Source organism: Narcine bancroftii, chromosome 3, assembly GCF_036971445.1.
Source record: "Narcine bancroftii isolate sNarBan1 chromosome 3, sNarBan1.hap1, whole genome shotgun sequence".
NCBI classification, from domain to species: domain Eukaryota; kingdom Metazoa; phylum Chordata; class Chondrichthyes; order Torpediniformes; family Narcinidae; genus Narcine; species Narcine bancroftii.
In genome coordinates, this window is record NC_091471.1 from 357,850,656 (window position 1) to 357,872,644 (window position 21,989).

Sequence of the window (21,989 nt, forward strand, 5' to 3'; positions counted from 1 at the left end):
TGTAAAGCCCTGCAAAAGGTAGTGGACACAGCCCAGGACATCACAGGCAGAACCCTCCCCACCATCGAGAACATCTATAGGGAATGCTGCTGTCAGAGAGTATCACCCAGCACACACTTGGTTCTCTCTGCTGTCATCAGGAAGAGGTTTTGGTGCCAAATGACTTGCACCACCGGGTTCAGGAACAGATGCTACCCCTCCACCATCAGACTCTTCAACACAAACTCAATCAGGGACTCATTTAATGATTCTTACTTTTGCACTTTATTGATTAATTTTGACTCTGTACTGCACAGTTTGTTTACATTTCTTTATTTGTTTTCGTGCATGTTGTGTACAGTTTTCTTTGCTCTTTCAAAAGTGGTAGTTCTGTCTCACCCGTAGAAAAAGTAATTTTGTATGTGATGTCATGTGTGTACTCTGAGAATAAATTGGAAATCTACCTAATTATGAAATGATTACCCAATCTACGTTTGGTTTCTCCAATACAGAGGAAACTTATCAAGAGCACCAAATGCAAAATTGAAAGTGCCTTGTGAATTCCTGCCTCACCTTCAAAGATTGTACGAGTCCCTCAAAAGGGGCACAGAAAAACTACAAGGATTATAAAGATTGTATGAGTCCCTCAAAAGGGGCACAGAAAAACTACAAGGGTTATAAAGATTGTATGAGTCCCTCAAAAGGGGCACAGAAAAACTACAAGGGTTATAAAGATTGTATGAGTCGCTCAAAAGGGGCACAGAAAAACTACAAGGGTTATAAAGATTGTATGAGTCCCTCAAAAGGGGCACAGAAAAACTACAAGGGTTATAAAGATTGTATGAGTCCCTCAAAAGGGGCACAGAAAAACTACAAGGGTTATAAAGATTGTATGAGTCGCCTAAAAGGGGCACAGAAAAACTACAAGGGTTATACTTAATCAGCTGCATTAGAAACCAATCCGGTACCGCACGGATGGCAGTCTCTTCAATCTGAGGCGCCTGCAAGCTCACACCAAGACACAAGAGAAACTTGTCCGTGAACTACTCTTTGCAGACGATGCCGCTTTAGTTGCCCATTCAGAGCCTGCTCTTCAGCGCTTGACGTCCTGCTTTGCGGAAACTGCCAAAATGTTTGGCCTGGAAGTCAGCCTGAAGAAAACTGAGGTCCTCCATCAGCCAGCTCCCCACCATGATTACCAGCCCCCCCACATCTCCATCGGGCACACAAAACTCAAAACGGTCAACCAGTTTACCTATCTCGGCTGCACCATTTCATCAGATGCAAGGATCGACAATGAGATAGACAACAGACTCGCCAAGGCAAATAGCGCCTTTGGAAGACTACACAAAAGAGTCTGGAAAAACAACCAACTGAAAAACCTCACAAAGATAAGCGTATACAGAGCCGTTGTCATACCCACACTCCTGTTCGGCTCCGAATCATGGGTCCTCTACCGGCACCACCTACGGCTCCTAGAACGCTTCCACCAGCGTTGTCTCCGCTCCATCCTCAACATCCATTGGAGCGCTTACATCCCTAACGTCGAAGTACTCGAGATGGGAGAGGTCGACAGCATCGAGTCCACGCTGCTGAAGATCCAGCTGCGCTGGATGGGTCACGTCTCCAGAATGGAGGACCATCGCCTTCCCAAGATCGTGTTATATGGCGAGCTCTCCACTGGCCACCGTGACAGAGGTGCACCAAAGAAAAGGTACAAGGACTGCCTAAAGAAATCTCTTGGTGCCTGCCACATTGACCACCGCCAGTGGGCTGATATCGCCTCAAACCGTGCATCTTGGCGCCTCACAGTTTGGCGGGCAGCAACCTCCTTTGAAGAAGACCGCAGAGCCTACCTCACTGACAAAAGGCAAAGGAGGAAAAACCCAACACCCAACCCCAACCCACCAATTTTCCCCTGCAACCGCTGCAATCGTGTCTGCCTGTCCCGCATCGGACTTGTCAGCCACAAACGAGCCTGCAGCTGACGTGGACTTTTTACCCCCTCCATAAATCTTCGTCCGCGAAGCCAAGCCAAAGAAAGAAACCAATGCAAGAAGAGGAATAGTTTGCAGAGATAGAGGAATTAAACTTGAAGTGAGTAATCAGTCCCTTTGAAATGTTGAAAGGACAGGAGATGGTGCAACAAGGAACCCTATCATGGGTGGTAGACCTATTTAATGTGAAAGCTCGAGGGTGGAAGGAGAAGAAATGGAAACAGAAGTATAGGAAGAGGAGGAAAATCTTGTTACTATGGTAGACAAGAAGTCACGGCTGGTGAAAAAGTCATCTCAAAGGCACTGGAATGGAAAGTCCTTTCATCAGGCGGACATTAGAGATGGAGACTGGAATGGAGCTCTTACAGGAGGTGCTCTGACTCTTGGTAGGCTTACAGTACAGGTTACTAATTCGTCCTCTTGAAATGGAGACCGAGGTCACAAATGGATCACGTGGAATTAAGAGCAAAGTGGCAAGAGAGGTAAAGGTAAAGAATTCGGAGTTCTGCACCAACTGACTCAATGTACCAGAAAGAGTTGAGGAAAGGGCCCAAGTCAGGCTGAGATCAGGAGGGTTTCATCTATTCAACAAAGACATAGTCACAACTTTATGTGCAAACAAATTCCCAGCACTAAATCTTTCACTTGGAGAAAGCAAGCAAACTTGAAGAAGTTGGCTGTTGAAGCCCAACATGTCCTTGCTGACTACCAATTATACATTATTTCTATATAGATTCTATTTTATTCTCACCACATTCTAATCAACTACCACTCCATTTTAACACTCATTTGCACTCTATTCTCTTTAGGACATGGATGAACATCGATGTCGCCTCAGAACCAGAATGTGAAAACTTTCACAAGGAACAGCACCAGAGCCCAAGGCCACTGGAACTGCAAAATAGTTGCTTGACTTACCTGTATCACCGTTCTACCCAAATGTTTTAAAAGGGCAGAGAAGCTGTGAGAGTCACAGAGATTAAAGGAGCAAGAGGACAAACATTTAAAATGAGCCATATTTGGAAGCAGGAGTGCTACAGAGATTTTTCTCATTTCCTTGCATACCACCCTATGGGTGGATATCGGAATGAGAATGATTGAATAGCAGATTTTGAAAACAGGATGCAAACTGCTGTCTTCTGGATAATGTATTGCTTGAATTATTAAGGTTTCATATTTGATTCAGTTCAGGAGCTTTTTCCAAGCTATTATCATTGCTGAAAATGATTTTCAATTAGTAAAAAGGAATCAATTTTAATATTCAAGAAGTATTTAGACAGGTTCATGAATGGGAGAGGTACGGAGGGCTATGGATTGGGTGCAGGTCAGTGGGATTAGGCAAAATAAAAGGTTTGGCATAGACTAGAAGGGTCCTGTTTCTGTGCTGTAATGTTCAATTGTGCTACGGAATCAAAAATATATCTATTCCAGATTTCCATTAAATTGGAAATAAATTGATTGCGATACACATTTCACGTTTCCCTTCGCAGCTTGAACTTTTTACTGTTCTGGGTTTTATTCCTGTTGCCAAGACGTATCCATGAATTCTCATTTTTGTAAGAAAAGAGAATTGATACAGGGAGGGGAGAGGATTGGAGGGGAATGGACCAGGTGCTGGTCAGTGGGACTAGGAGGGTGGGGATTTGTTCCGGCATGGACTAGTAGGGCCAAACTGACCTGTTCTGTGCTGTATATGGTTATATAAGCGATCTGCCAATTTTCAAGTGCAATATAAAGGATAAATAAATTTTGAAGTGGTGGTTTTGGATTATCATCAACTCAATTAAAAATAAAATCACGCCAAATGGAAGAATGTACAAAGAATGATAAAGAAAGGATAGAATAACTAATCAAGTAATGATAAAGAAAAGATGGATTTCTGCTGCAGGGACTGCTTTGATAGAAGCAAAAAACAAACCACTGTGGAGTCACAAGCAAATAATCTGGCAATGGTGCAAGGAGAGAAACTCAGCTCAGGATGAGCACGATTCCAGCACTGCAGAGCACTGATCAGCTGAAGGAAATAATCAGACCAGAAGAAAGGCATCTCCATATAAAGAGTGAATACCAAGAAGAATTGCAAATTCACTGGTGAACTGAAAGAAACGGCAGTTATCCAACGCATCATATTCCACATTAAAAAGCTGTCGAGCAATGTGGAAGTGATCGTGTGGATGAGAATGGTGGAATGAAACAGCTAAATATCATCAAAAAGCAATAATTAATACTGGCACCCAGCCAGTGGATGAATTCACCATTTGTTTAATCGGGTTCACATTCAGGGCCAAGCTTCAAGACTTTTCCCAAAATTCCTCCAAATTACATTCATTTATCATCAGTCAGCTTTTAATTTTATGCAAGTTTTATCCAAAATTCCCAGCTGAGTTTGAAGTACAGAACAGTCTTTTACAGCTTGAAATAAATCCTTGCACCTTTCACGGTTTTTATTTTCTCTGAGACGAGGCAGGCAGTCAGGTCCGAGCCCTGCATTTGAAGACGCGATATTTGCAAGGCTGTGGCAATTTTAAAAGTTTATTTCACAGGGATGTACTTCAAAATTGGACGAAGGATATGGGGCATTTGCCTGGCCCTTTTTTTCCTGCATCAATCAAGTGCTGATAGCTTCCTGGCAAGATTGGCCACGCTGTGCAAACTGCAGTATATATAGTCTGTATACGATTTTTTTCAAAAAACTTGTTTTGTTAGGTTACTGTGCGACTCTCCACAAAACACTTTTTCTTTGGCTTGGCTTCGCGGACGAAGATTTATGGAGGGGTAATGTCCACGTCAGCTGCAGGCTCATTTGTGGATGACAAGTCCGATGAGGGACAGGCAGACACGGTTGCAGCGGTTGCAAGGGAAAATTGGTGGGTTGGGGTTGGGTGTTGGGTTTTTCCTCCTTTGTCTTTTGTCAGTGAGGTGGGCCCTGCGGTCTTCTTCAAAGGAGGTTGCTGCCCGCCGAACTGTGAGGCGCCAAGATGCACGGTTTGAGGCGATATCAGCCCACTGGCGGTGGTCAATGTGGCAGGCACCAAGAGATTTCTTTAGGCAGTCCTTGTACCTCTTCTTTGGTGCACCTCTGTCTCGATCGCCATATAACACGATCTTGGGAAGGCGATGGTCCTCCATTCTGGAGACGTGACCTACCCAGCGCAGTTTGATCTTCAGCAGCGTGGATTCGATGTTGTCGGCCTCTGCCATCTCGAGTACTTCGATGTTGGAGATGAAGTCGCTCCAATGAATGTTGAGGATGGAGCGGAGACAACGCTGGTGGAAGCGTTCTAGGAGCCGTAGGTGATGCCGGTAGAGGACCCATGATTCGGAGCCGAACAGGAGTGTGGGTATGACAACGGCTCTGTACACGCTGATCTTTGTGTGTTTCTTCAGTTGGTTGTTTTTCCAGACTCTTTTGTGTAGTCTTCCAAAGGCGCTATTTGCCTTGGCGAGTCTGTTGTCTATCTTGTTGTCGATCCTTGCATCCGATGAAATGGTGCAGCCGAGATAGGTAAACTGGTTGACCGTTTTGAGTTTTGTGTGCCCGATGGAGATGTGGGGGGGCTGGTAGTCATGGCTGATGGAGGACCTCAGTTTTCTTCAGGCTGACTTCCAGGCCAAACATTTTAGCAGTTTCCGCAAAACAGGACGTCAAGCACTGAAGAGCTGGCTCTGAATGGGCAACTAAAGCGGCATCGTCTGCAAAGAGTAGTTCACGGACATTTGCTCTTGTGTCTTGGTGTGAGCTTGCAGGCGCCTCAGATTGAAGAGACTGCCATCCGTGCGGTACCGGATGTAAGCAGCGTCTTCATTGTTGAGGTCTTTCATGGCTTGTTTCAGCATCATGCTGAAGAAGATTGAAAAGAGGGTTGGTGCGAGAATGCAGCCTTGCTTCACGCCATTGTTCATGGAGAAGGGTTCAGAGAGCTCATTGCTGTATCTGACCCGACCTTGTTGGTTTTCGTGAAGTTGGATAACCATGTTGAGGAACTTTGGGGGGCATCCGAGGCACTCTAGTATTTGCCAAAACCCTTCCCTATTCACGGTGTCAAAGGCTTTGGTGAGGTTAACAAAGGTGATGTAGAGTCCTTTGTTTTGTTCACAGAAAACAGGCCCTTCTAGTCTGTGACAAAACATCATTCCTCAAGTCTCCCTGACCTGAGCCTATTCCATAACTTTTCAGACCTCTCCTATCCATGTATCTTTCCAATTTATTCTTAAAACTGAAGAGGGAGCCTGCACTTACCACATCAGATGGCAGTTCATTCCACACTCTTAACACTCTAATCTTTCCCGTTAAATCTTATCTGCACTCTTTCAATCTTACTGATATCCTTCCTGTAGTTAGGCGATCAGAAATGCACACAATACTCCAAATTTGGCCTCACCAATGTCTTATACAACCTCACCATAACATCCAAACTCCTATACTTTGATTTATGATGGCCAAGATGCCAAAAGCATTTTTTACTACCCAGTCTACCTGCAATGCCACTTTCAGGGTATTCCCAGATCCCTTTGTTCCTCTGCACTGCTCAGTGCCCTACCATTCACTGTGCACGTCCTTCCATAATGCAACACCTCACATTTACTTGCATTAAATTTCATCTGCCATTTTCAGGCCCATTTTTCTAGTTGGTCCAGATCTTTCTGCAAGCTTTGAAAGCCTTTTCTGCAGTCCACAACATCTTCAATCTTAAGACCTTTTCACACTGGCAAATCAGTAAATTAGCCATTCAGTGAAATGGTTAGAGGCTGTTTTGCCGTTCACATTGGACCACTGTTAATTGGTTCTCTGCGTCCGTTCACACTCATCACAAGCCGTCTCCACTGATAGGGGAGTCTATCCTCCACCGGTGATGTCCGAGTGACAAATTGAGCGATGATGGACCTGTCCTAAATCCTGATGTTTTATGATCTTGTAGTTAAACAAAATCAGTCATGACTAATTATAACATAATTAAGCATATACTGTGCTCTACATAATGCTTAATGAGCCCTTCAGCCCTTGTTGTTATTGTTCTGACCTATATAAACCTTCAAAAATTTAGAACTGACCGTGGGAAAGTGGTAGCAGCAATAGCGGACAATTTATAAAGACCGTGGGAAAGAGTGATGGTGGATCTGCCCTCCCCGAATTCTGTGCAGCAGAGAAAGGCCGTATGCATGAAGCACTCATGGAGGGGTTTCTCTGCCACAAGGAATTCTACGAGAGTCCGCCATCGCACTCTCTCTCTCCTCTCTCTCCTCCACCCCCCCCCCCCACCCCCTGCTGCTACTTTCCTTGGCTCTTTAGAAATTTATAAAAGTTTATATAGGTCGGCAAAGTTTATACCTTTTAAATCTTTTGTTTCCTTCACATTCCTGTACTCAAACAAAATCATCATTAATGCATCATTATTTTGTCCCTGGATTGTAAGTGCCCCTTTCACTCTGGGCTGATTGGTACATAGGCATCATCTGTCCCCCTAACTATCAAATCCCCTATCACTACTGCTCTCCACTTTTCCCTCCTTCCTTTCTGAGCTGAGGGTCCAGTCTCAATGCCAGAGTCGTGACTTCTACAAATTATCCATGGTAGGTCATCCCCACCAACAATATCCAAAACGGTATACTTGTTGTTCAAGGGAACAGCCGCAGAAGTGCGCTGCTCTATCTATGCCACTTCCCTCTCCTGACAGTCACTCAGCTACCTGGTTTTTTTTTGGGGGGGGGGGGGGGCGCGTGAATGTCTCCCTGAAATTCCTCTATCATCCTCTCTGCCTCTTGAATGATCTGGAGTTCATCCAACTCCAGGTCCCTAACTTGGTTTGTCAGGAGCTGCAGCTGGATGCACTTTTTGCAGGTGTAGTCATCAGAGACAATTATGCTGTCCAAGATGTCCCACAATCAGACCAATCCACTGCCCTAGCTGACTCCACGATCTACTGCTAATTTAATTAAAGGATTAAATTACCCCACCTGGCTTTACCTCAATGGAAGAAAAGCTTCAGCTCGCCAAAGCCTCAAAGCTCCACTCCTTCACTGGGCCGCTCACTCACTCACTGGCCGCTTCTCTTCAGCTATCCCTCTTTATTTGTCCCTGCTAATTATCTCAAGTACTCACTCTCTCAAATCAATACTCTGTTTAACCCTTCTAAAATTAATTTTTGCACAGAATATCTACACTGGTGGCAAAGCTATTATTTTCCATTCCCAAACACACCCTAAACTGAGTAACGATACAAGACCTCTTCAGGAGTCAACCAGAGAAATGCGTCTGGAGATGCTTGTGGGCAAGAGAGTGCAAGGATGACAGATTTTCTTCCCTTGAGCACGATGGATAATCAGACTGGCTTTACAACAGTGTAATAGTTTCACAGGCTTATAGTTTAAAAAATGCCAGATATATTTAATTACTTGAATTTAAATTCCCCAGCTGCAGCAGTAATATTTGAACTTGTAACCCTGCAAGCATACCATTCCTATCAGATATCTATTTAAATGTTTGTAACTTGCTGAATGCAGCATTTCCTATGTAGATTTTTTAAATATGTTCCTATCTTATGACTTCAGCTGTGTCCCAGTGCCATAATTCCTCTTTAAATTAGGGCAAGGGAAATGCCAAGATCACATTTAACCACTGCAAAGCAAACAATATGACAGGTTTTGCTGCAAGACTGATTTAGCCCAGATTCTTCTGAAACACTTCTTAGATTGAACAGACCTGCATGAGCTTTCCAGAATTCAAAGTCACCAAAGAGCAACTGCCGAATGGTTAACAAATTTCTTTGCTTTCGTAGTCAGAAATCTCAAACATTCTAAACACTTATAAAGCATCTTCGCTTTAATAGGCAATACAGGAAATAACAGAAGACAAATAAAAATAAAATGGTCATGTACATTTTATCCAGAACAGAAACGTTGCAACATTCACCTCTGATGTTTATTGTTTTCAAGCAGTGGTGGTCACATTGATCCTGGTATAGAACTGAACATACCTGAACTTGTCTGGGGAATTTAGCAGATGTTTCAAAATGTGCACACCATGACGGGTCAAATGAAAGAGCAAATCAAACTAGGATTTGGTTATTATGCACATAATCAGATTTTTTAAAATATGAATGTGACAAAAGTATTTTTAAAACCTAATCTGCAACAGAATTTTTTTTTTGTGCGAAAAGCAGTTCATTAGTGACGTGGACATTACCCCTCCATAAATCTTCGTCCGCGAAGCCAAGCCAAAGAGTGGGGGAAATTCCAACCTATTTAAATTCACACTGTCCAAATTATAGTATGGAAATTAAAGAAAAATATCTATCCTTTCCATTTGGATAAGACGTGTTGTCAGAGTAGCAATACCAAAGTTTATCGAATTGTTCAACTGATTAAGTGTCATTACACTGGACAACAATCTTTTTAAAATGATTTGCTTCCTGAAAAGTAATCGGCAATTTTAATGGACGCAAAGATCATTCCAGATTTGCTGTATATAGGAAGTTGGAGAAACATTAAGTTAATTTTAATTGAACTTGGTGTGTACAATGTTCCTGACATGTTACACAACAAATCTGAAGAGCCCAGGGTTTGTCATAGTCAACGATTTTACAAGTGAAGTAGAGTTCATAGGTTGTCTTGATGGTGTGAAGGACACTGTATAAATCCAATTTTCTCTTTATCGGCAGCAGGCAGCAGCTTACTTAATAATTGATTTACAGCTGTTATTTTCATATCATTTTGATCTCTCAGGGTCAGCACATAGCCTGCAGCTGACATAAAACCAAATTGCTCCCAAACTTCCCGAGCTGGTCAAAAAAATCCCTTCCTGACCCTCATAGGAATATAATTCAATATCTTCTAAAGTCCCCACAATCCAAATACAATGCAAAAACCTAGGCACACAAACTGGAATATCAATACTTTTCGATTAAAGGGAGGGTGGAAATATTTCCTGAACATGACTGCACACAATAATTTGTTTTAAAAGTACAAAATACACAAGCTTACAACTTACATGTCTTGCTGTGTTCTTTTGAGAGGAGATAATTGGCCAGTGGTGGTGTGTACGTCAAGCATTGTATTGTGGAGTTCAAAAAACAGGTATTCCCAAGATTGTGCAGTCCAGCTCCAACTCTGTACACCCGCACCCATTTCATGGACAGTTTTTCCATTGGAAATAGAACTTTCTGAGGGGCTGGGATGCCATCGTTTGGAATGCCACTCGTTTCATAAACTGAATACATTAACAAAAGGTGTTTAGATATCAGGAATAAAAAAAATAAACTGGACAAAATGTCAAATATATACTTTATGCCTACTCTAGTTTTACTTTTACAGAAAAATGATTTTAGAGCAGACACAAACTGACAAAAAAAACCATTGGACAATAATGAGATGTGAGAACAATTCTAAAAATTGAAACATTTTGATGACTTATTTTCACAAGTATCCCTGACTAATGCACTTTTTCAAAAGTACAATGCTGTGCATAATTATATTATTCAAATAGAGTTCATAGTTAAAATTTGAAAGTAAAAATTAGCTTTGAAACAGTTCACTCAAAATCATAACATTATCAGGTGGTTTCAAAATACAGATCAACAATATAACACAAGGAATACTGCTTACAAAAATTAGCAATATCTGATCTTTCTGTTGTAAGATAAAGAATGTGAAATTAACCTACAATAATCTGATTTATGGAACATGAGTGCTGTATCAGTCAACAACATTTACCAAAGGAAACTCAAATATTGTTTAAAATAAATTACTGGATCAATAGTGCACTCAAATCATCTGCTGTAATAACATTTTAGATGTCAGAATGGTTGATCACAAATGTAGAAATAAGGCCATAAATTTGCAACAATTTTCCAAATGTATCCTTTGGAACAAAACTTAGCCATTATCTGTGATTTTTCATGGCCCACGTGTTTTCACACAATTAAGATAAACCATATGTTACTTAATGATTTGAAACAAGCTATTCATTCCAACTGGTTTGAGTTGAATAACACTTCCACCCACCCTCATGTAAACTGAACAAATCGTTTCTCTCTCTCATCTGTTCAATTGCTTCCATTTTTCTTACGGTAGTGAGCGCCATCCACAGTCAGATACACATCTTCAGGATCTGCTTTGCAGTCAGTCAGAATCAGATTGCCATTATGAATACCTGCCACAAAATTTGTGGCATTACAGGTGCAAAATTGCTGTTAATTACATTTTTAAAAATTAAGTAAATTAGCGCAGAAGAAGAGAAAAAATGAGGTCGTGTCTGGTTCAATGTCCATTCAGAAATCTGATGATGGAGGGGAAGAAGCTGTTTTTGTACCACTGGGTGTTCGTCTTCTGGCTCCTGGACCTCCTTCCTGACAGTAGCAATGAGAAGAGGGCATGGTGAGAGTAGTGAGGGTCCTTCTGTCAGAGGCAGTTTTCTTGAGCTACCACCTGGCTGACTTCACAACTTTCTGTCGCCTTTTCCTGTCCTGTGCATTGGCACCTCCATATCAATGATACTGCCAGTCAGAATGCTCTCCACAGTACACCTGTAGAAATTTGCAAATCTTTGGTGACATATCAAATCTCCTCAAACTCCTAACCATGTATAGCTGCTGGCAAGCCTTCCTCATGCTTGCATCGACATGGAGGCCCCCAAGTGAGATCTTCAGAGATGTTGACACTTATGAATTTGAAACTCTCTCCCCTTTCTGCTGCTGTCCCCTTGATGAAGTCTGGTTTGTGTTCTCCTGATATCCCCCTCTTGAAGTCCATAATCAGTTTCTTAGCTTTGTTAATATTGAGTGCAACATTGTTGTTCTTACTCCACTCAATTAGCTGATCTCATTCTGATACGGTTCCTCATTGCCATCTGTGATCCTGCCGACAACCATGGTATTATTGGCAAATTTGAATTGTGCCTAACCACACAGTCGTGGGCGTAGAGAGAGTGGGGCAGTGGTCTTAGCACATATCCTTGAGGTGTGTCTGTGTTGATTTTCAGTGAGGAGGAAACGTTGTTTTCCGATTTGTACTGATCGTGGTCTTTTGATGAGGGAGTCAAAGATCCAGTTGTAGAGGTCCAGGATTTGAAGCTTGCTGATCAATACTGAGCAGATTATTCTGTGGTAGATGAAAAGCAGCCTGATATACAGTATGTGTTGCTGCTGGGTGATTCAGGGCTGAGTGGAAAGCCAGTGAGATTGCATCTGTTGTGTAGCGATTGTGGTGGTAGGCTAATTGCAGTGGTTCCAGGTCTTTACTTATGTAGGACTTAATTCTGGCCATGACCAATCTCTCAAATCATTTCATTACAGTAGATCTGAGCGCTACTGGCTGTTAGTCATTGAGGCAGCTCACTGCTCTTTTTGGGATTTGGGTGTTTTATACGTGGTGAGGTTAACCATTCATAACTGTTTCACAGCTAGGTCAACCAATGCCAGTGTTCCTCAAATGATGACAATCATTGCATTCAATTAACTTCAGACTGCATTCAGTAATACAGAGTTACTCAAAGCAGCTGGATTCACTTACCTTGTTTTTTGGTTGGGGTGGAACAAGCATTTTGCTCACCAGAAGCTCCTTCGTGTTTTGGATTCAAAATAACATACTTGCTCTTCAGTGATTCAAGCTGATAGGAAAAACTCTTGCTGGCAGGCTCAAATTCAATTTTCTGAAGAAGAACCTTCTTTGCTGAAGCTGCCAGCAGCTTGTTGAGGTCGCCTTCATCAGCAGAATCTTTTCGACCAGGCTTCAGGGCTTCTTTCAATTTGTCTACTATAGGCATGGTGCATCACTGAAACACAAAAAAACAATTCATCTCCTGCCAGCAGCATCAATAAAAAGGACAATCTCACACCAACAAGAAGCTCATCAAAGTCATCATAATTGAATTCAATGAACTATAATTTGGACTGATTATCTTTGTCGACTTTTTCACCCTTTTACAAATTGAGCCACCACCTCATTTCTCTGGAAGCATAGAGTGACAGTATATAGATATGTTCTTGGGAGATAAATTGGGGCAGGTTTTTAGTGTAGGTCACATACAAAAACTAAAACAGATCCTATTTAAAATAGGATCGTGTTGGGGCCTCAGAGCCTTTGCAAATGCTTTGGAGAGTGCCCAAGAGACTTCACTAATGGATTGTTGTTTACAAAAAGGCAACAGATGAAAGAGCTTATCGGACCCATTGACAGTTTGGAGTGGAACTTGCTGTATTTTGCAAGCAGAGAGAGTCAAATCAACACGAACTTACCTTTCAAACACCAAAGCCTGATGAACTTTATAAATGTTAAATTCTGTGCACAGTATAAGAATTGCCTGCAACCAGTGAACTTGGAGGAATGAGAAGTAAGATTGGACTGTAAATCAAAGAACTTTTCTGAACTTACACACACATTACATACACATGCGCTTAGAATTTGAAGGGGGTTAATTTAGGTTAGTTAAGTCAATAGTGATAAGTTAAAGTATGATTCTGCTTTCACGTTTAAAGATAATTTAAAGCAACTTTTGTTTAAGTAACCATTTGTCTTGGTGAATATCTATTGCTGCTGGGTTTTGGGGTCCTCTGGGCTCATAACGATAGAGTCAGTGAAACTACATTTAAACTTCATGAAGTATTCCACAGGCTTGAGAATAAGGGTACCCCAGGCAAAGACAGATAGCAAAAATTAATACAAGGCATCCACACAAAGTTATTGGATTGGCAGTCACCAAATATTCATGACAACCTTGTTTCCATGTTGCATCTCTCATTACCACAAGACTCTCTGGTTCCCCATTTAAGCCACAGTGTCCAGCTAGAAATGTTTATTGGCTTGGGCAGAACTAGGAAGAGCACAACTCCCTTTTGAGACATATATATCACACTTAAGGTGAAAAACAAAATATTCCAAAAGGCAAACAAAAATCATATTTCCACATCTTTGAAATGTAATATAACAACATTCAAAATTGTTTTTTTATTTAATTTCCAGAAAAAAAATTAGATTGGATCCCTTTATTGTTCAAACTCTGAATTCTAATATTTTGTAGTTATACAGCATGCAAAAAGTACTCAATCTTTACTTCACAAATTCTTTTTAAAAAAATATTTTTAATTGAGTTTAACATACAAGCAAGAATTGACAATTACATAATCATTCATTTGTATAAAGTCAGCGTGCACAAAAAAAAGCCAATGAGAAAAAAAGTAGATAAACTACATCAATAATCAAAAAACATTTAATTGAAATTATCTCTGCAACCATGTTAAATCTGTTTATTGAAATAACTTGAATAAAATAAAGGGGAAAAACAACTAAAACAAAATCTAATCTAATGCCTCCCTCTAATCAAGGTTACCTTTAAATTAATTTTAAAATATCAATAATGTGGAATCACTGGTGACCCACGGAGAACAGCCAAATGAACAACCAGAAGGTGCAATAATTGTTAATGCTTCCAATTATAAAAAAATTCTAAAAATGGGCCTCATAATTTCATAAATTGAAACTTTCTATCTTTATTATATCTAATTTTCTCTAAACTTAAATAGGACATTACATCATATAACCATTGTGCATGAGTAGGGGATAAGTCATATTTCCATTTTAATAAGATTGCTCGTCTGGCTATCAACGTGGTAAAAGCGAGAACATTTTCCTGAGTCGTCGATACAAGTTTGTCTTCACAAATTCTTTGGACCTCAGTGCATAGCTTTTCCATAAAACAAGATGTTGCTGCCCATAATTAATAGATGCTGCAGTTTTCTTTAAAATTCTGCGACTGCAGGGCCTGGCCCAAGATAATGGGGCCTGTGTTCAGCAAGGGCCATGAGAATGCAGACTCTGGGCAAGCAGAGGACTAATGCAGGGCACCAGAAAATGGGAACACCACCCCCCCACCCCAATTTGAGAAGGAAGAGGCAACCCACGGGATGGTGATGGACCAGCGAGGGGCTCTAAGGCTGAAGAACAGGAGGTGGGCTGTTGGTGACTGGAGGCGACAAACTCGTGCGGGCTGTGGATCACTGGAAACTGGCTCAAGACTGGCTGAAGGGGGTATCAGGTATCAGAAATGGGATACAAGATGTGCTGGAGGTTTCCTGAGCATATCAGAGATGTGCATTTGGAGCTCAGGTTCTTGATGGTTCAGACTGAAGGCTGTGTGACCGCATGAGTGCTGGAGGCGAATCCATGGACACTCAGTGCCCCTGCAGGGACACGGTTTTGCTTCTCTCTATCTGTAAAGGGCCAGGGCCAATTTTAATGATAGCAAATATTTCCCTGCCTTAATGTAGATTAAAGGAAATTTCATGTAATATCACATTTTGTTTTATAACACGACAATAAAATAATCATGAATCTTCTTGTCCAATTTGGTTAGTTCCTGATTATTAACCAAAACATTTATCATGAATTTTTATTCTCCCACAGTAATACAAAATATATTTTTCTGAACTGCAATTACCTGCAATTATTCACTGGAATTTAGATCTAGAAATGATTCAGATATGGGCTGACATGTGGCAAGCAACACAAATGCCATGTAATGATCAAATTCCACACAAGAGAGTACAGGTAGACTCCTGCTTATGATGGGGTTACATACCAGGATTCACATCGCAAGGTGAAATTATCACAAGTTGGGGTCTACCTGAACTGGTAGTAACTGCCTGGTCTCTGCCGGGAGGCCAATGTCCCCACTCCTTCCAGCAAGAGGCCGACATCCCTGCCGTTACCGGGAACCCAAGGTGGTGCCTGGTAACTAAAGGTAGTGGCATTAACTCGCAGCTTATGTTGTGGTTTGGAACACTTGCGCAGATGGCCATCACTTGCTTTCTCCCTCTTTAATCTCTCTCCCTTCCCAGGTAGGCCCCAACTTGTGATAATTTCCCCTTAAAACTGCACACCATCCCGATTTGGATCCACATCCTAGAACTCTCTATCCGATGGAATTTGAGACTTGCCGTCACCAGAAAAACTAAGGTTCAAGACACTGGCTTTGCTCATGGAACTAGAATGAAAGATGGCCTGACTCATAATACCTGCCAGTACAGTGGCAATGAACGCCCAACAGTCATTCTCATACTTTTACTGATGTATCCATTTTATTCTGACTTGAAAACGATCATAGAAAATAGGCAGCTCCTAGTTCTGCAGATTGGATTCTGAGCGGAGGGTTGAAGAAACAGAATAAAATGCACATTCTTTAAAAAAAGGATAAATTTAAATGTTAGATACGAGACACAAGTATGCTTGATTCCCCAATGTTTCCCATTCGTTTTCAAAAGATAGCATTCTCCATAGCAATTAATTAGATATTAGTTTGGCACAATGAAGGAAAAATCTGATCAAAACAAAAAGGTCCCTTCTGGCATGCAATTACAGGTATTACCGACACTTTTCCTTTACTTTCATGAATTTTTACATGCACTTAATTTTTTATTACACTGTGCTATTTTTGTTTTACTTCCACTACCTTGTACATTTAGCTCCCTTTTCTTCTCTCCTCTGGAAATGGCAAAAATAGGAGGATATAAATAAATATAAAAATAAAAAAAAAGCTAATAAAAATTTAAAATTGTATAAGTAAAGGTTTGATGAAGATGGGAGCAAACATTCAGCCAGCGTAGTAGTGCCCTGGTCATGTCCTGCTCAAAGCAACTGTTTGAATAAAGTTGTGTTTGAGTAAAATGTACCGCCAGGGATGAAGAGCCGACCGACGCTGCTCGCCACTGGGGCGACTCTGCCAAAATGCCTCCCTATTCCTGCCAATTAAGAGTCTTTATTTTTATTCGTATTAGGCATATTAGTAAAGCTTTATCTGTAAACGGGTGGGGGGAGGGGAGGCTAATTAATGCGGTGGCATGGTTAGCGCATTGGCGTCAGCTACCGAGTTTTGAGTTTAAATTTACCTGATTAAACTGAGCTTTACATGATTAAGGCTACAACAATGAATTTTTTTCAAATTATTTTACACCATCTTTTTTTTTCAAATTATTTTACACCATCTTTTTTTCTCCAAATTATTTTACACCATTTTTTTTTAAACAAAATGCGGGTGTGTTAGTTAGTCAATGCAAGAGTGTATCTCAAGCAACCAGAACATTTGCATATCCAGCATCTGCAATCCTCCTAAGTGCTGAATACCAGGGATTTTACTGTACATTATTTAACAATGCAGTCAAATTAGCCACTTACAAAAGTGACCTTACTTGTATAGAAAAAACACAATGTTGGAGTAGCCAGTGTACCCGTATTTTCACTCACATAACATCAGTATCCATGGCCTGGCAGGAAGCTTTGGCCACCAAGCCCAAGCTAGAATCCACCTTATCCAGCCACTTATTGGCTGTTGTATTTAGCTACCGACACTCCTCACTACCGTTGGGGGGGGGGGGGTGTCTGGCAGAAGATGCCGAGGCATGTGTCCCTTCTGCAAGTCCCTGGCTGACCCAATCTATGACTGTAGACCTCCTCTTCATGATCTGCCATCTTATCAGGTCCACTAATAAAGTAGGGATGTCCATCTTGCAGAAGCCCTGGATTTATACAAGGACTTGCACAAAAAAGGACCATCTCAACATTCTAGATTCTATCCACTGGTGGATTCAACCTACCACAAGAGTTTCAGCCAAACTACAGCCCAAAGGCTCTCAATATCTCAGAGGAGAAATTAAATGCATGCAAATTAAGTCAAGGTAACACATGAGAGACTGCAGACACTGGAGTAGAGAAAAAAGTCCATTGGAGTAGGAACTTAGTAGGCTGAACAGCATCAATTGGAGAACAAGAACTGTGATCATTTTGGCACGGTTAGCGTAGCAGTTAAGTGCATCACTGTTACTGCCCCAGCAACCAGCGTTTGAATCCGGTGCTGTCTGTAAAGTGTTTGCACGCTCTGTGTGGATTTCCTCTGGGTGCCTTCAAAACGTACCGGGGGTAAAGATCAATTGGGTGTAAATGAGCGGTACAGAATTATGGTCCGAAAGGGCCTGTTACTGTGCTGCACGTCTAAATCTAAAAATAGGGCAAAGTGAGACAAGATGAGGTGAATTCATCTGGCCAGAAGGGTCTCCAAGAATGATCACTGTATCCATGGGAGAATGGTGGGCAGTGATGGGCTGAAGGAGGAGAAAAGGCTTTAGAACTTGTAGAACTTAAAATAACTGTCCATGATTGCGAAATTCATAATGAAGATTTCTTTTCACAAGTACTACATTCAACAATTCTCATGTTTTTGAAAAATTTGTTGACGCATTCATTAATAATTTCACATTCCTTTCACAAAAGATCAAAGGGACATAAAAGGAAAGGAGCAGGACACCACAGAAGGCAAGGTGGTGGTAGAATGGAAACATTACAAAATTAACAAATTACTACTTCAGTGTGCTGTATAAACAGAAGCCAGTGACAAAGACAGGCATATCTTGAAATATCCAGTCATTATTTTCTCAGTAAATCACCAAGTGATATGATGTGTCCAATATAAAACTGCTCCAAGCCAAGAATTTCTATTTGCATAATGTACTAAAAACTGCATCGTTAACTCCCAGGTAAACCAACTGGATTCAAAAAGAAATTAAATCCAAGTACCACTTTCGCTCTTGCAATTCATGCAAATTCCAAAACCATGGTTCGCAGTACTTTATTTTAAAGATATTTTTAATTGAGGTTTTACAATAATATCGAAATTAAACAGTACAATTGTGTAAGGAATACAAATACTAAGAAAAAGGAAAACAAAAACAAAATTCAATGCCCCTACCACTATACAAGGTTGGGGGGAAAAAAAACTAACTTGTGGATATCAAGTGATTGACAACCTGGAAATAGACAGCACAGCATCAAAGAGTATGACAATCTTCAAACTTAAGATTATGATAAATGCTCCATAAAGGGCCCCAGGTCTTTATGAAATTAGTATTTGAATATTAAATGGCAGGTCTATTTTTTTCATAAACTTAAGCAAGACATAATATCCTCAAACTATTATGCGTGCATGTTTGTCGATGGAGTGTTATCTTTCCATTTAATTAAAATTCCACGTCTGGCTATCAATGAACTAAAAGATAAAATTCGATTTTGAGTTGAAGTCAATAAAATGATCCATCATCTTGAAATGATCCAAATAGACCAATTGAAGGGCAAGGTTCCAATTTAGCCTTAAGAGTCGACAATAATGTTTGAAAAATATCTTTGCAAATTTTTTTTTCAAACTTGAGCAAATCCAAAACATGTGAATCAAAGAAGCCTCAGCAATTTTAAATTTGTCAGATAGAGGGTTTATTTTAGAGTAAAAGCCAGATAATTTAACTTGAGACACGTGTACTCGATGCACCACTTTAAATGCAATAAGCAATGTCTTGCACAGAGAGGTCGTATTAATCAAATTACAAATGAAATCCCAAACCTCATCAGAGAATGAAAGATTCAAATCCTGTTCCCAGTCCCTCTTGATCTTAACTAACGAGGCCATACTTAAATCAAGCAAATTGTTATAAGAGATATTGAATCTTTATGAGAAAGTGTAAATCAAAAAGTAAATCGAGAATATTTGCCCGAAACAAATATCCTTGATTCACTTTTTTAATTGACAACTTTCTCATAATAGTTCACAGTATAATCAGCAGGTAATTGTCAAAAATAAAACTGTTTACAGCAGACGATGGATTCAAGCACATTTCAAACACCAAGGGCTTGCTGCCTTGTTGGGCAAAGTTAAAAAACCCTATCCAAATTTCGAGTGATAGTAAAGGATTCCATAATACTATTCAACGGAAAGCTCTCACTCTCCAAAATCTGTCTCTCAAACAATATAATTCCAGAACATCAGAGATGTCTTTCTCCTTCAATCAAAAATGGCTTATTTATCCTAGTGATTGAACTGTTGGCGGAGATTATAAGATCTGGATCTAAAAGGCTTCAAAGTCAGACAAGAAGAACAAAAAATCAGTCTGTTTACTGATGATGTGCTATTATATTTATCTGATCTGACTGAGTCCTTGATAAAATTGCAAACAACATCAGAAAAATATGGAAGAGTTTCACGTTACAAAATAAATATGGGTAACGGTGCGGACTCGAAAGGCCAACATGGTCTGTTTCCCCTCCGTAAATGGTTCTATGGTTAAAAGTGAGATAATACCACTGATGAATTTTAACTATGAAAGATATCAAAAAGTTAGTAGATTTAAATGGAAGACAAATGAAATCAAATATTGAGGAATAATGACAGATAATAATTACAGAACTTATACAATTAAATTATACTCCATGTTTAGAAAAAATAGAGAAAGATCGACAGAAATTTAAAGATCTGCTGATTACCTTAGTGGGAAGAGTAAATTGTATTAAAATTAAAATGATGCCACGATTACAGTATCTTTTTTTTTCCAGTTGCTGCCTATTGCACTATCCCCCCCCCCAAAAAAAAATAATTTAAATTATTAAATAATTATATACGACAATTCCTATGGAATAAGGTGCTGAGAAATTCACTGAAAAAACTAACATGGGACTATAAACTGGGAGGACTTGGGCTTCTGGACTTTGGAAGTATTATTTATCAGCACAAGGTATATTTCTTTCATTCTTCTTTGAAGAAGATAGTTCCCCCCTCTTGGATCCGAATGGGATTGCATTCAATAAGAGAGGGGACAGTGAAGGACTTCATTGATGTGCAATGTTGTTTAGAACAAAAAAGACAGACGATGCGAAATTAATACATATGATTAGAATATGGCAAGAAATCAATGAATGTATTGGGGAAAATAAAGGGATATCTCTAAGAGCACCTTCATGTAAAAATGTACCGTTGTCCTTGAATCTGGGCATCAGAATACTAAACTTCTGGTATGTCAAAGGAATAAGATATATTGATGACTGTTACGTGGAGGGACTTCTTATGTCATTTGAACAACTAAAACATAAATATGGAGTAGTAGCTAATGGGACTTTCTTTTGTTTCCTCCTGCCAAGATTGTTCCTGAGAGAAAGATGGGGGCCAATGTTGGTCCCACCTAAAATTAGTGAAATGGAATGAACAATCTAGCTGGGAAATACACCTAAATTCATAACAAAAATGTTATGGTCTCCAGTGTGATAGTGCAAAACCAGGTTTAGAGGTCAAGAGAGAGATAGGAGTCGGACCTAGGTGTTGCAATACCAGAAAGATGCTGGTCTTATTGGTGTTTGGATAGCATGACATCCATTATAAATGCAAGATACAGATTAGTTCAATACAATTTCTTACACCAACTATATCTTATACCACAGAACTTGCACAGGTCAAAATCTGAAATATCAGAGATGTGTTGTTGGACAGAAACATCCCACGTGGTCGTGTGTGAAGGTGAGACCTTTTGGACAGGATATTGCTGAAATATTAACAAGGATAACAGGGGTTGCCTTCATAGATGACTCAAAGCTTTATCTTTTAGGTAACTTTATTGAAAAATGCAATAAATTAACTAAATTCCAAATTTCATTTGTTAAAATAGCCTTAACAATGGCTAAGAAATGTATTGCAATTACTTGGAAATCCGCTTCTCCTCTACATAGAGCACGATAGACTGCAGAGATGAATAGTTGCACACCTATGGAAAAAATTGCATATAATTTAAAGAACAAATATGGCATATTTGTTAAAGATATGGCAGCCATATTTGGATCATATAGGGGCCCAATTATAACTGCAATAATAAATAGGACAATAATAGACATTGCTATAGTATACATACATCTGACTTCCCCATATAGATTTTTATGGTTAATATAAATATGAGTCCTGATGGTGTGCACATTTATATTAAGAAGGGGGGGGGGGGGGAAAGAGGTTGTTTTGTTTGTTTTTTAAGAAAAAAGTTTTATATATATTATATATATTTTGAAGAGTTTATTATGTATATTTATGGAAAAAAATTTAAAAATGGCTTCCCCTGTTCTACCACCAACTCAGTCATTAATCATATTCTCTTGTTCCTGTACATCTGCCCTGGCCCCCTCCTCCCCGAGACACAAGGACAGGATTCCCCTTGTTCTCAGCTATCA

At 40.1% G+C, this 21,989-nt stretch overlaps 1 protein-coding gene across 4 annotated transcripts in view; it reads right to left on the bottom strand.

Moving 5' to 3' along the window:
- The window catches only part of usp36 (ubiquitin specific peptidase 36), a 73,089-nt gene that overhangs the window by 42,410 nt on the left and 8,690 nt on the right, over positions 1 to 21,989 (bottom strand). For all 4 annotated transcript variants that reach the window (XR_011354874.1, XM_069930009.1, XM_069930007.1 and 1 more), the window contains exons 2-3: positions 12,483 to 12,744; positions 9,964 to 10,182 (exon numbers count right to left, since the gene is read on the bottom strand). Coding sequence is in view for 3 of the 4 variants with exons in the window: in XM_069930009.1 (XP_069786110.1) it covers positions 9,964 to 10,182; positions 12,483 to 12,735 (472 nt within the window). In the remaining variant the exon portion in view is untranslated. The remainder of the gene's footprint in view (positions 1 to 9,963; positions 10,183 to 12,482; positions 12,745 to 21,989) is intronic.